This window comes from Pseudophryne corroboree, chromosome 9 (assembly GCF_028390025.1).
Source record: "Pseudophryne corroboree isolate aPseCor3 chromosome 9, aPseCor3.hap2, whole genome shotgun sequence".
Classification (NCBI taxonomy): domain Eukaryota; kingdom Metazoa; phylum Chordata; class Amphibia; order Anura; family Myobatrachidae; genus Pseudophryne; species Pseudophryne corroboree.
The window spans coordinates 251,522,690-251,538,782 of record NC_086452.1 but is presented as its reverse complement, the minus strand read 5'-3'; the positions used below and the strand labels follow the sequence as shown (position 1 = coordinate 251,538,782).

The 16,093-nt window shown below is 44.0% G+C and overlaps 1 protein-coding gene across 2 annotated transcripts in view; it reads left to right on the top strand.

Annotated features, from left to right (window-relative positions):
* Nucleotides 1-16,093, top strand: part of C9H1orf21 (chromosome 9 C1orf21 homolog) — a 222,978-nt gene that overhangs the window by 133,718 nt on the left and 73,167 nt on the right. For both annotated transcript variants that reach the window (XM_063940207.1, XM_063940206.1), the window contains exon 2: nt 10,361-10,557. In XM_063940207.1, the coding sequence (XP_063796277.1) occupies nt 10,464-10,557 (94 nt within the window). In that variant the 5' untranslated portion in view covers nt 10,361-10,463. The remainder of the gene's footprint in view (nt 1-10,360; nt 10,558-16,093) is intronic.

Genomic DNA, 16,093 nt, shown 5'->3' with positions numbered 1-16,093 from the left:
GGACGGTGTAATGGTTAGCATGACTGCCTCCCAGCACTGAGGTCATGGGTTCAATTTCCACCATGGACTCAACTGTGTGGAGTTTGTATATTCTCCCCGTGCTTGCATGGGTTTCCTCTGGGTACTCCAGTTTGCTCCCACAATCCAAAAATATACTGATAGGTTAATTGGCTTCAAACAAAATTAACCCTAGCGTGAATGTGTGTGCATGTACATGTGGTAGGGAATATAGATTGTAAGTTCCACTGGGGCAGGGATTGAGTGAATGGACAAATATTCTCTGTAAAGTGTAGCGGAATATGTGTGCACTATATAAATAACTGGTAATAAGTAAATCATCAGTCACACCACTGAAACTTGCACCAGCCCAATGCCAAGTATAGCAAACACTTCCACCGGAGGCATAACTAGATATTTTTGTGCCCTGTGCCAAAAAGTGAACTGGTGCCAACCCCCTATACTCAAAATTGGGAAAAGCGGCGTGACTTTGTAGGGAGCGGTCGAGGCCACAGAATAGTAGTAATTCACAATACACCCCACAGTAGTGCCCGTTATTCACATGACATTGCACAGAAGTACCTCTTACACACATTGAACCACTCATTAGTACCCCTTATACACATTACACCACAGTACTGCCCCTTTTATACATTACGCCTCCTCCCTCTGCATCCCCATCATTGTATAATAGTAGTGGTGCGCCTGGCAGAGAAGGAGCAGGGTACACTGCTACTATTATACATTGCAGCAGTGCATACCAACTGTACATGGAAAGGAAGAGTACATGAGCACTCTGTTTATGCCCCACAGAAGGTGATATAGAATAAGAGGGTACCCAGGGATGAGCAGGAGAACTTTGGCAGCACAGGACTCTGAGGAGCGAAATACAAAATGGCAGCCACTTACCCCAGATGTAAGCTCAAGTGACGGAGAGAGGAGAGACCATGCAGTTACCGGGAGCACCGCAGCAGGTCTTCCATTCAGGCAGTCACTGATGGAGAGGCCAGGCAGGAGCAAGGAGGCATCGGGCAGCAAGATCTGAAATCGCACCAGCAGGCTGTACAGCAGGAGTAGAGCTCTGTTCCCAGGTAAGAAATAGTCTGGAGCAAGATGTGACATGCTCGACAGGCAGTTCAAATGCTCAGGATGCAGCAGAGACAGGTGAGAGGGGGCTTTACTGGGTCTGGGCAGCGGGTGGATGTGGCCGATTCCGTTCACAGGGCACATACGCTGTGTCCGGAGCACTAATTGCACCACCCTGATCTTCTCCCTGGTTTCTCTCTCTGGGCTCCATTTAACAAGGATACAAACCCTCCCAGAATTTAAAGGTTAACAAAAAGGCATGGCAAATGCTAGTCAAAATGTTAGTACATAATTTAAAAGTGCATGGAATACAGTTTATTTTCAATTGGTTTGAATATGATATTATCCTGATGGTGGCCTTCAATCGTGATACACATTAAGTGATCAATTTCTGAAGCTTCGCACCACTCAGCAGGTCATTCCTGCCGTTATCATTGCATTTTCTTGCCAAAGCTCAATTTCATTTGTCTGACTACGATAACAAACAGAGTTTTCATTACTTGGCGGAGCTTCATGAAAGGTCTCTACACAGCCAGCGGGGCCATCTGAAAGCTGAGGTGTACAAACATCGACCAAGAACCATTAATCAACTGAAGGCTGCTATACTCCAAGAAATGATCGTATTGATAACCAATAAAAATAAAATTTATTCCATGCACGTTTAGATTATGTGCTAAAATTTTACTAAAGGGCACAGGCACCCTTGGCAGTGGGCCTAATTCAGGTCCTGGAGTAATGCAATATTGGACACACTACAGCTGAAGACGTCAATAAGTTAACAGTCTGCAGCCATGTGGGGGTGGGGATGGAGATGGCCTGTTTCCAAAATGGAGCGTCACCTCCATTTTGGGGGAGTACCGAGGCCAGGATCTCTGTTGAAAGATGAAGATTTCCTGGCCTCTTTGTAGGAACTTTCGAGGACTGGCTTGCGTGACCCATGGGTCACTCAACTGCCCAATGGTGTCGCAGGTGATCTGATGCTGCATCCTAGGATGCAGTACCAGATCACAAATGGAAGCAGGAGGTGTCAGACACCTACTGCTGCATTATTAAACTAGTGAATCACTACTACTTCCAAGTAGGCATTAGTGATGCACACTCCGTCCACATCTGAATTAGGCCCAGTATGCGCAAATGCCAATAATCTCCACTGCTGCTTTGCTACTAAGCAATGTATATAAACATGTCTCACACACAGGGTCATCTTAACACATAATGTGCTGCCCGGGGCCCCACATTTCTAGGGGCTTTTGAGCATGGATGCCTGATGGTCACACAATCAGAGTGGTGAGACAGCATTCTTTACCTGCCTCCCAGCCTGCAGCCAGGCAGTGAATGGTGGATGACTGGAGCTATCCACAAATCATGCCATTCACTATATGGAAGCAAGTGGAGAGACGATGCAGAGCTGCAAGCATTTATGATTTTTTTTTGTTATTGGGGCCCCTAACCACCCCTTCACGGTAACTAATGTATTGCTTTGCCCACAGCCTACAATGCTGTTAAGAGCCCTACTCACACAGTACAGTCTAGGCACACTATGCTGTACTACAGTTACCATCATGATATATCCAAGGTTGTATATTTTATCCTAAAATCAGACTAATTTATAAATGCCAGCGACTAAGGATGGATCATGATGGTCGCTTGTTATTTTTTATTATTATTAAGCTTTATTTAGAGGTCCATAGTGCCCAATAATAGTACATACACAAATAAGCAAAAGAAGAAACCAGTGACTTACAGTTGAAGACAATATACTGTAGGACAAGTACAGGTTATATTAACATCAGCAGATGACACTGAAATAAGTATCAGGGTGGCAAAAAAAACAATGGATTTGGTATTATCGAAGGTAGTATCGAAGGACAGTGGTGACACAGATGGGGTAGACAGTGAGCATGTGAGACAGTGTTTAGGATGAGAGTTTGGTGAAGAATTGGGTCTTGAGAGCACAATTGAAGTTTTGTAGAGAGGGGGAGAGGTAGAGAATTACAAAGAAAAATCATGGAGGAGGTAATCAGTAGGCCAGAGAGGCGGTGTGCATTAGCAGAGCAATGAGGACTGGAGGGGGAAGGGTGATGAAATCAAAGGGTGCTGAGGTCAGAGATGTAAATAGGAGAGGAGTGGGTGAGGACTTTTGTAAGTGTGTGTAAGAAGTGTGAATTGGATTAAGACGAGGAAGGGGAGCCAGTGAAGGGCTTCTAATTGAGGGGAGGTTGACATAGTATGTTTGGTGAGGAAGATGAGCTGAGCAGCAGCATTAAGGACAGCTTGGAGTGAAGAGAGGCATTTGTCAGGGATGCCAGATAGGAAATTACTGTAGTCCAGTCTGGAGATGACCAGTGAGTGGATAAGGGTCTTAATGGCATCCTGGGTGCGAGAGGTTCTGATCCTGGAAATATATTTGAGATGAAACCAGCAGGTTTATGAGAGGTACTGAATGTGTTGTTTGAAGAAGAGGGAAGAGTCAAGAATTACTCCAAGACAGTGTGCTTGGGGGCTAAAGGAGTTAGTAGTGCCATCAATAGATAATGAAATTGTGTGAGGTAAGGTTGTGCGGGAGATTGAGTAAATCATCAGCTCAGTCTTAGACATGTTAAATTTAAGACAACATGGGGACATCAGAAAGATAACAGAGAGACAGTTGGAGATATGAGTGAACTGAGTGTGGAAGAGGTCAGGATAGGAAATGTAGAAAGGGATTTGAGTTTCATAAACATAGAGATGATATGGTAAGTCAAAAGAGTTAATGAGCTCAACTAAAGAGAATGTATAGAGAGAGAAAGGAAAGGACCAAGAACAGAAACTTGGGGGACCCCTACAGTGGAAGAGGGGTAGGAGGTGGAGTCATGAGAGGGGACAAAGATGGAACGGTCAGAGATGTAAGAGGATAGCCAGGAGAGGGCAGTATCATGCAGACCAAGGTAGTGAAGGATTTGCAGCAGAAGAGATGGTTCACTGTGTCAAAAGCAGCAGAGAGGTCAAGGAGAATAAGCAGAGAGTAGTGGCCCTTGGATTTAGCAGAAAGGAGGTCGTTGCAGACTTTCGTGAGGGCATTTTCATTGGAGTGGAGAGGGCAGAAGTCAGTTTGGAATGGGTCAAGCAGTGAGTGGGATGAACGAAACGCAGTATGGTATCTGTAAACAATACACTCAAGGAGATTGGAGGCAAAAGGGAGTAGAGAGATGGGTCAGTAGTTGGACAAAGTATGTGGATCAAGGGTAGGTTTTTAAGAATAGGGGGGCGAGTGCATGCTAGAAGACAAAGGAGACAGTGCCTCATTAGAGGGAAAGATTGAGGAGGTGGGCAAGATGAGAGCAGGCAGAAGGAGATAAGCAGTGGTGGAGGGGAGGGATGAATGGATGAGGGCCATTAATTCCTCACCAGATACCTGAAAGAATGTTGTTAGAGTTGGTAAGAGGGATGGGGAGGGGTGGTAAGGGAAAAGAGGTGGCTGGCTGATGGTCTGGTGCAATGTGATGTCCTGATGTATGGAGTCAATTTTGAATGTGATGTAAGTGGCAAAGTCAAGAGCAGAAAGTAAGGAGGGGAGATGAGGTGGGGGTGGGCAGAGAAGGAAGTTGACAGTGGCAAAGAGGTGCCAGGGGTTCAAAGTATGGGAAGCTATGAGGTACTTGAAATACTACTGTTTAGTGATGGAAAGGGCAGCACTGACTGATGAAAGCAGAAGTTTGAAATTGACGAAGTCTGCCCTGGAGTGTGATTTCTCTACTGTCGCTTGGCAGTATGTGAGCTTTCTTGCAGATATCTGGTACATTTGGTGTGCCAGGTTTGAGGTGGTGTTCTGCGAGGGTGAGTAGTGGTCAATGCAGCAACAGAGTCAATAGCAGAAGTAAATACTGCATTGTGTAGAGAAGTGTTTTGTTCAGGGAATGAGTGAGAATAGAAGGGAGAAGTGAGTCAAACAGGGAGTATAGGGAAGTGGTGTCGATAGCCTCAATGTTAAGCTTAGGGATGAAAGCCTTAGGAGGTAGAGATGGAGAAGCAGAGATAGATTAGTTAAAAGAGAGCAAATTATGGTCAGAGAGGGGAAATGGGAAGTTTTAGAAATTAGAAATATCACAACGGTGAATGAAGACCAGATCAGGTGAGCTCCCATTCACATGGGAGGATGAGGAGTTCCACTGGAAGAGAACAAGTGAAGAGGTGAGGTTAAGGAGTTTAGAGGCAGAGTTTTTTTTGGGGGGATATCAATTAGGATGGAGGAAATGTAAAAATAGAGGAAGTGAGGAACCCAGGAAGCAAACTTGTCTAGGAATTTGGAGGTAATGCCGGGGGGGGGGCAGTAAATGACAGCTACTCGAAGATGAACAGTAAATGAAAGCTACTTTGAAGAGGCATATAACATGGACCTCAAATATAGCGAATGTAAGGGACGGTTCTGGGGGTATGAGTTGGTAGGAGTAGCTAGAGGGTAAAAGGACCCCAACATCACCATCTTGGTGACCCTCGGATCAGGGTGTGTGTGAAAATATGCAGCATCCAGAGAGAGCAGCAGAAGAAATGGTGTCAGAGGGGGTAATCCAGGTTTTAGTAATAGTTAGGAGATGCAGTGAGTTGGTGATAAAAAGATCATGGATGGGTATCAGTTTGTTGCAAACAGATCTTGCATTCCATAGGGTACAGGGGGGTTGAGAGGAGATTAACTTGCATGGCATGGATAAAGCGGGTGTAGTGTTGGTGTGGGCTTCTAAGCTAGGAGGGGAAATTGCAGAAGTAGGGCAGACAGGAAGTACAGTGTTATGCAGATGGTGGTGCGGTGAAGAGACAGGGAAAGGAGGGAGGAAGCAGGGCGTAGTGGTGGGGTAGTAGGCCCATTGTGGAGTAGAGGTGACTGAAAGTGGTGTAAGAGGAGAGGAGGAAAAGTGAAGCAGAGGTGTGGTTGTGAAACAGAATGCAAGTAGGAGGCAAAATAAATGTATAGTTAGACAAGGAGTGATGGGGAGGATTGATGAAAACGTGGGCATACAGTATGGATGAGATAAATGGGTGGAAAAACAAATTTGGAAATAGGAGTGGAGACTATGAAACAGAACAGTAGAATTGCAGGAGTGCAGGTAAAAGTACGGTGTTGGTAAATGTGTATGTTCTACAACAATAATATAGTTTCAAGCAAAATAAAAGAAGATTAATAGGTTGAGTGAGTTGAGTTTTAAAGTAAACTGTTAGAATTGACAGACAGTAGGGAAATAGCAATGGTAAATCAGACAGGACTTTCAATAATATGTAAAGGCAAAATGATATTGGCACAGTTGAGAATTCACTAAAATAAAAGCATAAATATGAGTATTTGCATATGAAGTGGAAATGTCTTGCAACATTTCTAACACTGATTGAAGTGATATGTGTCCAGGTTATTCAGTCTGCAGTTGCTTGTAGTGGACTCACATTTGTTATTTGAAAGCAGTCCTTCGGTGTTCCACATTTTGGATAGAATGTTTTTCTGTTTTACTTCAGTTTAATATGTGTGTAACATCAAAATGATGTTTAACATTTTAGCTATCCTTTGAATAGATGTTCTTAGAGTTGATGGACACCAGACTCTATCAGCAAAGCCTCTATACAGCTCTCTAAATAATGAGACCAAACATGTGAATGCAATGATTACACCCAAACTCCAATGTACCCTCCCACAGCAAGTCTTGCAATTAAACAGTTGAGAGAAAAAAAGCTAACATACCAACCACCTAAGATTTAACAAATCGTCAGTAGATAGCAAACATTTTATACATTTATAAAGTGCAACAGAATTTGCTGAGCGGTATAAGAAACTGTTAATAAATACATTTATCAATAACAATACATCATATGCATAGACAATCTATTACAAAAGCAGGTGCCTTATGTTTATGGAAATGCTATAATTCATTATCACCTAATTAGCTAACTAATATTTCAGTGCAATCAGTAGAGATAATCTGCAGGAGGATTCTAATTTCTATTTACCTAATCATTTAAACATGCAGCACATCACAAGGAATAGTCTACAACTTTCAATTTCTTTTTTTACCTATACATTTTATCAAACCAATCTAACACATGAGGTGGAATGCTCTGCAGTTGGTTCACATATAAAATCCTAAATTACCTGTTGATGAGAGAGGAGGAATCAATTCACAATTGATATCAGTTGAAGATACAGTATAACTAATATATTTAATAAGGTTGGTGCAACATCGAAATTATGTTTAAAATTGTAGCTATCCTTAAAATTGATGGACGCCAGCCTTTATCAGCCCAGCCTCTATAATGCTCTTGTTACGGACATACTTAACATTCCTCAAGACCAGAGACATTTCCAGTGATGAAATTGTCCAGTGACAAAGCCATAAAACCTGAGAAAAAGCATATTTCTGGCAGATGGCATGTCTGGCAGAGCACTTTAGCTTGCCACAGGTTTAATGCCTACTCTGTTGGTGTAGTGGGCACCCAGGAGTGGCAATAGTCCCTGTTAGTTGGCAGGCTGACTGGATGGCTAGCCAGTGTTCGGAATGCTGGTCACATCCCCTCATCCCCTAATTACAGTGTAAACATGTGGCCTGTGTATTTCGTATGTCAGTTTTTACATGGCTTATCTGGTAAACGTACATAAGGGCGAGGAACAGAATGCATATTATATTTTTCAGCTTCAATAAAAAGTGAATGCATTATCTATTTCACATGTATTAGTTATTAACCTTTAGATTCTGATTTAAATGAAATGTAAATAATGCACAACGGCATTGAAATGTGTTCATTTGCATGCTGTTTCACTGTATGCCAGGTTTATAAAGGCTGCAGCATATTTTTCATGTGTGTCCGGTTTTAAAAGTGAATATGTGAAATAAGTATTGGGATTAAATGTACATTTGAGATATTTATATGTGAGAGTTCCGGGTATGACAGTATTTTGAAATGTGTGTCTTAATTAAGGGGGGGATTTGACTGAAGGTGCTTAGGGGACAAAAGGGGAGAAAAGGGGAGGGTGCGTTGTCCAGGGAGGAGACAGGGGTGACCAGTAGATGCCAGGATAAAAGAGGAGGAAGCCATAAGTGAGAATTATTAAAACATCAAAAAATTGACCAGTGCCGCTGAAGAGCGGCCCCCTGCCCTAGGCGCTCTGTGCCATGGTACATGTTGCCCCACCCTAGTCACGGCCCTTGTAGCACCCATTTCTGTTCTGACATATAATCAATTTCACCCACACAACAACTGTGACTAAACAATTCCGGCAACACATTCTATCTTGTAGTACACAATATTTTTTGTAACAACAATAAGTTCACTCTGTAACAAATGCACTTTGTTGCAAAAATGTGTTTTAAGATGTAAGAAAAAAATAAGATTTTTGCAACAGATTTATATTGTAATAATTGTGTGCAGTCTAATGTTTATTTACACAGGCCGGAATAAATATGAAGAACTTTAAGAACTGTAGATAATGTGAATGGTAGATCTAATTTTCACAGTATGTAATGAAACACTAGTAAATGCTGTTTAAGCATGTCTTCATGTCACTTCTGGGGATTTGCAATATACTGGCGATGTTGTTGATAACTAGTCATGAATTAGATGTTACCATAACAACATTTATTGGAATAGACTTTAAGGCAGAATGTAAACTGGTTTTAGCTAACATGCGCTGTGTCAGTGTGTGGGTTTATCAAAAGAAGCATGTAGAACACTGCTATAATGCAAAGACAGCTGGGAGTTTTTTTAAGAGAATGCATTTGCATATTGTAACTAAAAATAATTGCCACTGGTGATGTGAAACAGTACAAATGTCATCATTTTGGTAGTACTTCAAAAATTAAAAATTCATACATGTGGCAATCTATATTGATGTTAAATATATTCCATGGCATTTATGGAAATGTCATGTGATTAGCACAGCAAATTGAAAGTTGTAATATTAAGTTGCAGAACCAAACCTTCCCCAATATTAAAGCTTTAAGCATGTACTTTGCTGACAGAAATATTGGTAGCCACAGTATGTTTGTGTATAAGTGTGTGTATGTAAGGTAGTGCAAAGGGTGCGGGAGTGTGACAAGGCAATATGAGTCATCATAGTCTGCCCACTACCACAGCATGACGCAAATCAAAATGCAGTGGGGGACAGTACTAGGATGAGGGGCAGAGGTGTGAAGATGCAAACCATCATTAGTGCCCCCCCCCCCCCCCCCCCCAAAAAAAAAAAAAAAAAAAAAAAACATTTCAAGGAAAAGGAGTGGGGTGCACCTGGGTGTTCTTATTGAAATTGATAATTATCAAGGCAAGTATTGGGAATCTTTTGGTAAAATATTTACTAGGTGGAATTGCAGCTTTAACTCCGCACAGGATATCTGCTGCTGATTGATGATGATGATTAATGATTTTTATATATTACCTGAACATTGACCTTACATATGCGGTCTCCAAGCTTTGACTTGCAGCCCCATGCTCCCTTCTGTTTTGTTGTCATATGTTTTTTGTTAGCGCTTGTAATGACTATCAGAGTGGAAATGCTTGCTGTGGTAAGCTGCTGGTACATGTTTGCAACAACAATATTCAGAGTCAAAGTATTAATGTCCCTTCTTTGTCTTCATTTTTAATGAGTTATGTTTATAAGGCCTGCTGATATGTTATTACGCTATACAACTCTTTCATTAATTATATTTACCAATTTAACTTATTACAGACATTTAGTGTAATGTGTTACTCTCTTTCATTGTTACTGGGCCGCCCAATGCGACACCTGAAACGTATCTGGTAGCCTGTTACTGGGTTAGAGGGCTTGGCAGTGGATGCCTGTTTTTTTTTTTTTTTTTTTATTATTATTATTTATCTTTTTTTTTTTTTCATTGATTGAAAAAAGTTGGAATCACTGACCTTTAGTAGATCCCCACCCACGATGTGTTAGAAGAGATCACTATTCGAATACAAAATGTTTTATTACAAGACGAAAAATCAACTGCTCCAGCCCATATAGAAAGTGAGTTGCACATGCATATAGCCATGGGATTGATGGCATTGAAAAGCGTGAAGAAATTGCCCATAGCAACCAATCAAGTTTTAGGTGGTATTTATCTTGTTCATACTATAAAGTATTAGGCAGAAGCTGATTGGTTGATATGGCAACTCCTCCACTGGTCCTCTTCTCCACTCCTTTCACTGTTTGAAACATCAACCCCCATTTTCTTTGATGTAGAAAACATATTTAGTTTCAGTAATGTGACATTTCAGCAGGATTTCCCCAAAGAAGGGCGATGAGTGTAATTCCTATTTATCTTTACAGGTTAAGGAATGGTGGATATATCGTTGTGTTCTTGGGATACCTTGAAAACTTTCCACTAGAGATGTTTTTTCTAAAGAGTCAGTCGAGAGCTGACTGAATAAATATGGGATGTGCTTCAGCTAAGCATGTATCTACAGTGCAAAATGAGGAGGATACACAAAATGGCAAGAACTATCAGAACGGAGATGCTTTCTGTGGTAAGCTGCTGGTACACATTGGCAACAACCATATCCAGACTGAAAGTAATACTGTCCCTTCTTTGTCTTCATTTTTGAAAGTTACGTTCATAAATTAATTTGTAGAAAACCACACTTCTATGTATTTGTATTTATTAACATAATGGACAAATTGCTTGTTTGTGAATCTTAGTTATGGATTTCTAACTAGTGCTGTTACGGAGTATCACAAAATATAAAACAGAGGAATATTTACAATAGGACTGCATATAAGGTGCAGTAACTCGAACAATGAATTATCCTTTCAGTCTGACTGGGTAGTATAGGGATATGTCACAATTTTAGCACAGCTTCCTGTTCACCAGTTTTCCTAATTGAATGCATTGCATGTTGCAATCACATATAGGGGCTGATGCAGATGGGGTACCAGGTCAGGTGCCATGGTGTATATTTTATCTTTTCACACTGCGTATATCCAGTACGGGAAAGCTTGGTATGATATATGTATTTTGCATGTATAGACTCCTAAGAGCACAGAGGCTGAATGGGAGTATGTAAGGGAATGTCTACGTAACTGTGGTACTGTGCAAATTCACATGAAATGAGGCGTGCAATCTGCACCAGCTACATTGCAGGAGTAATGCATGAAGATGATTGATGGCAGCACAAACTCATTGATTCTCATTGGAAGGCTGACAAGTCACCTGCACAGCTGGCAACACTGACAACATTAAGCACACCGATATCAGCGATTGCATGCTTGTGGCAATTTACAGCTGTGTTGAGAGTGTTCGGGCAGGTAAGCTAATGGATTTTCCATTGCCTTAGACTTCTCAGTGCGTGCGTGTTGTCCATGAACAGTAATTGTCATCTTGCTGTGTATGCTTTGCAATTTATTATTGTCAAATCTTTTGTACCTCATATATTAAAACCATTTCTCTGACGTCCTAGTGGATGCTGGGAACTCCGTAAGGACCATGGGGATTAGCGGCTCCGCAGGAGACTGGGCACAAAAGTAAAGCTTTAGGACTACCTGGTGGGCACTGGCTCCTCCCCCTATGACCCTCCTCCAAGCCTCAGTTAGATTTTTGTGCCCGGCCGAGAAGGGTGCACACTAGGGGCTCTCCTGAGCTTCTTAGTGAAAGTTTAGTTTTAGGTTTTTTATTTTCAGTGAGACCTGCTGGCAACAGGCTCACTGCATCGAGGGACTAAGGGGAGAAGAAGCGAACTCACCTGCGTGCAGAGTGGATTGGGCTTCTTAGGCTACTGGACACCATTAGCTCCAGAGGGACCGAACACAGGCCCAGCCTCGGAGCTCGGTCCCAGAGCCGCGCCGCCGGCCCCCTTACAGAGCCAGAAGCAAGAAGAGGTCCGGAAAAATCGGCGGCAGAAGACATCCTGTCTTCACCAAGGTAGCGCACAGCACTGCAGCTGTGCGCCATTGCTCCTCAGCACACTTCACACTTCGGTCACTGAGGGTGCAGGGCGCTAGGGGGGGGCGCCCTGAGCAGCAATAAAAACACCTTGGCTGGCGAAAATACATCACATATAGCCCCCAGGGCTATATGGATGAATTTTAACCCCTGCCAGATTCCACAGAAAAACGGGAGAAAAGGCCGCCGAGAAGGGGGCGGAGCCTATCTCCTCAGCACACTGGCGCCATTTTCTCTCACAGCTCCGTTGGAGGGAAGCTCCCTGGCTCTCCCCTGCAGTTACTACACTACAGAAAGGGGTTAAAAAAGAGAGGGGGGCACTAATTAGGCGCAGTATAACAATACAGCAGCTATAAGGGGAAAAACACTTATATAAGGTTATCCCTGTATATATATATAGCGCTCTGGTGTGTGCTGGCATACTCTCCTTCTGTCTCCCCAAAAGGCTAGTGGGGTCCTGTCCTCTATCAGAGCATTCCCTGTGTGTGTGCTGTGTGTCGGTACGTTGTGTCGACATGTATGAGGAGGAAAATGAGGTGGAGGCGGAGCAATTGCCTGTAACAGAGATGTCACCCCCTAGGGAGTCGACACCTGAGTGGATGAGCTTATGGAAGGAATTATGTGACAGTGTCAGCTCTTTACAAAAGATTGATGACATGAGACAGCCGGCGACTCAGCCTGTGCCTGTCCAGGTGTCTCAAAAGCCATCTGGGGCTCTAAAACGCCCGTTACCGCAGATGGCAGATACAGACGCCGACACGGATACTGACTCCAGTGTCGACGATTAAGAGACGAATGTGACTTCCAGTAGGGCCACACGTTACATGATTGAGGCTATGGAAAATGTTTTTACACATTTCTGATAATACCAGTACCACTAAAAAGGGTATTAGGTTGGGTGAGAAAAAACTGCCTGTAGTTTTTCCTGCATCTGAGGAATTAAATGAAGTGTGTGATGATGCGTGGGTTTCTCCCGATAAAAACTGTTAATTCCTAAAATGTTATTAGCATCATACCCCTTCCTGCCAGAGGATAGGGCACGTTGGGAAACACCCCTTAGGGTGAATAAAGCGCTCACACGCTTGTCTAAACAGGTGGCACTACCGTCCCCAGATACGGCCGCCCTTAAGGAACCTGCTGACAGAAAGCAGTAAAATATCCTAAAATGTATATACACTCACACGGGTGTGATACTGCGACCAGCAATCGCCTCAGCCTGGATGTGCAGTGCTGGGGTGGCTTGGTCGGATTCCCTGACTGACAATATTGATACCCTAGATAGGGACAGTATATTACTAACTATAGAGCATTTAAAAGATGCATTTCTATATATGCGTGATGCACAGAGGGATATTTGCCGACTGGCATCAAGAGTAAGTGCGCTGCCAGAAGAGGGTTATGGACAAGACAGTGGTCAGGTGATGATGATTCCAAGGGCATATGGAAGTATCGCCTTATAAAAGGGAGGAGTTATTTGGGGTAGGTCTAACAGACCTGGTGGCCACTGGAAACAGCCAATTCCCAGGAACAAAAGCCCTCTCCTGCCTCCGCAAAGTCCTCAGCATGACGCTGGGGCTTTACAAGCGGTCTCAGGCACGGTGGGGGCCCGTCTCAAGAAATTCGAGACGTCTCCCCCTCGCCGTTTCATAAAGTCTGCTTTACCGACGTCTCCCTCAGACAGGGAGACAGTATTGCAAGCCATTCACAGGCTGTATTCCCAGCAGGTGATAATCAAGGTACCCCTCCTGCAACAGGGAAAGGGGTACTATTCCACACTATTTGTGGTACCGAAGCCGGACGGCTCGGTGAGACCATTTTTAAATCTAAAATCCTTGAACACTTACATACAAAGGTTCAAATTCAAGATGGAGTCACTCAGAGCAGTGATTGCAAACCTGGAAGAAGGGGACTATATGGTCTCTCTGGACATCAAAGATGCTTACCTACATGTCCCAATTTACCCTTCTCACCAAGGGTACCTCAGGTTTGTGGTACAGAACTGTCACTATCAGTTTCAGACGCTGCCGTTTGGATTGTCCACGGCACCCAGGGTCTTTACCAAGGTAATGGCCGAAATGATGATACTCCTTCGAAGGAAGGGAGTTTTAGTTATCCCTTACTTGTACGATCTCCTGATAAGGGCAAGATCCAGGGAACAGTTGGAAGTCGGGGTAGCACTATCTCAGATAGTGCTGCGCCAGCACGGTGGATTCTCAATATTCCAAAATCACAGCTGATCCCGACGACACGACTTCTATTCCTAGGGATGATCCTGGACACAGTCCAGAAAAAGGTGTTTCTCCCGGAGGAGAAAGCCAGGGAGTTATCCGAACTAGTCAGAAACCTCCTAAAACCAGGCCAGGTGTCAGTGCATCAGTGCACAAGGGTCCTGGGAAAAATGGTGGCTTCCTACGAAGCAATTCCATTCGGCAGATTCCACGCAAGAACTTTCCAGTGGGACCTGCTGGACAAATGGTCCGGATCGCATCTTCAGATGCATCAGCGGATAACCCTGTCACCAAAGACAAGGGTGTCTCTCCTGTGGTGGTTGCAGAGGGCTCATCTTCTAGAGGGCCGCAGATTCGGCATTCAGGACTGGGTCCTGGTGACCACGGATGCCAGCCTGAGAGGCTGGGGAGCAGTCACACAGGGAAAAAATTTCCAGGGCTTGTGGTCAAGCCTGGAGACATCACTTCACATAAATATTTTGGAGCTAAGGGCCATTTACAATGCCCTAAGCCAAGCAAGACCTCTGCTTCAAGGTCAGCCGGTGCTGATCCAGTCGGACAATATCACGGCAGTCGCCCACGTAAACAGACAGGGCGGCACAAGAAGCAGGAGGGCAATGGCAGAAGCTGCAAGGATTTTTCGCTGGGCGGAAAATCATGTGATAGCACTGTCAGCAGTGTTCATTCCGGGAGTGGACAACTGGGAAGCAGACTTCCTCAGCAGGCACGACCTCCACCCGGGAGAGTGGGGACTTCACCCAGAAGTCTTCCACATGATTGTAAACCATTGGGAAAAACCAAAGGTGGACATGATGGCGTCCCGCCTAAACAAAAAATTGGACAGGTATTGCGCCAGGTCAAGGGACCCTCAGGCAATAGCTGTGGACGCTCTGGTAATACCGTGGGTGTACCAGTCAGTGTATGTGTTCCCTCCTCTTCCTCTCATACCAAAAAGTAATGAGAATTATAAGACGGAGGGGAGTAAGAACTATACTCGTGGCTCCGGATTGGCCAAGACGGACTTGGTACCCGGAACTTCAAGAGATGCTCACGGAGGACCCGTGGCCTCTACCTCTAAGAAGGGACCTGCTCCAGCAAGGACCCTGTCTATTCCAAGACTTACCGCGGCTGCGTTTGACGGCAGGGCGGTTGAACGCCGGATCCTGAAGGGAAAAGGCATTCCGGATGAAGTCATCCCTACCCTGGTCAAGCCAGGAAGGATGTAACCGCAAAGCATTATCACCGCATTTGGCGAAAATATGTTGCGTGGTGCGAGGCCAGTAAGGCCCCGATGGAGGAATTTCAACTAGGTCGATTCCTGCATTTCCTGTAAACAGGAGTGTCTATGGGCCTAAAATTGGGGTCCATTAAGGTTCAAATTTCGGCCCTGTCAGTTTTCTTCCAGAAAGAACTAGCTTCACTACCTGAAGTTCAGACGTCTGTAAAAGGGGTACTGCATATACAGCCTCTTTTTGTGCCTCCAGTGGCACTTTGGGATCTCAATGTAGTTTTGGGGTTCCTAAAGTCACATTGGTTTGAACCACTTGAATCTGTGGAGTTAAAATATCTCACATGAAAAGTGGTCATGTTGTTGGCCCTGGCCTCGGCCAGGCACGTGTCAGAATTGGGGGCTTTATCCTAAAAAAGCCCTTATCTGATCTTCCATTCAGACAGGGCGGAATTGAGGACTCGTCCTCATTTTCTCCCTAAGGTGGTTTCAGTGTTTCATCTGAACCAACCTATTTTGGTACCTACGGCTACTAGTGACTTGGAGGACTCCAAGTTGTTGGACGTAGTCAGGGCCTTGAAAATATATGTTTCCAGGACGGCTGGAGTCAGGAAATCTGACTCGCTGTTATCCTGTATGCACCCAACAAGCTGGGTGCTCCTGCTTCT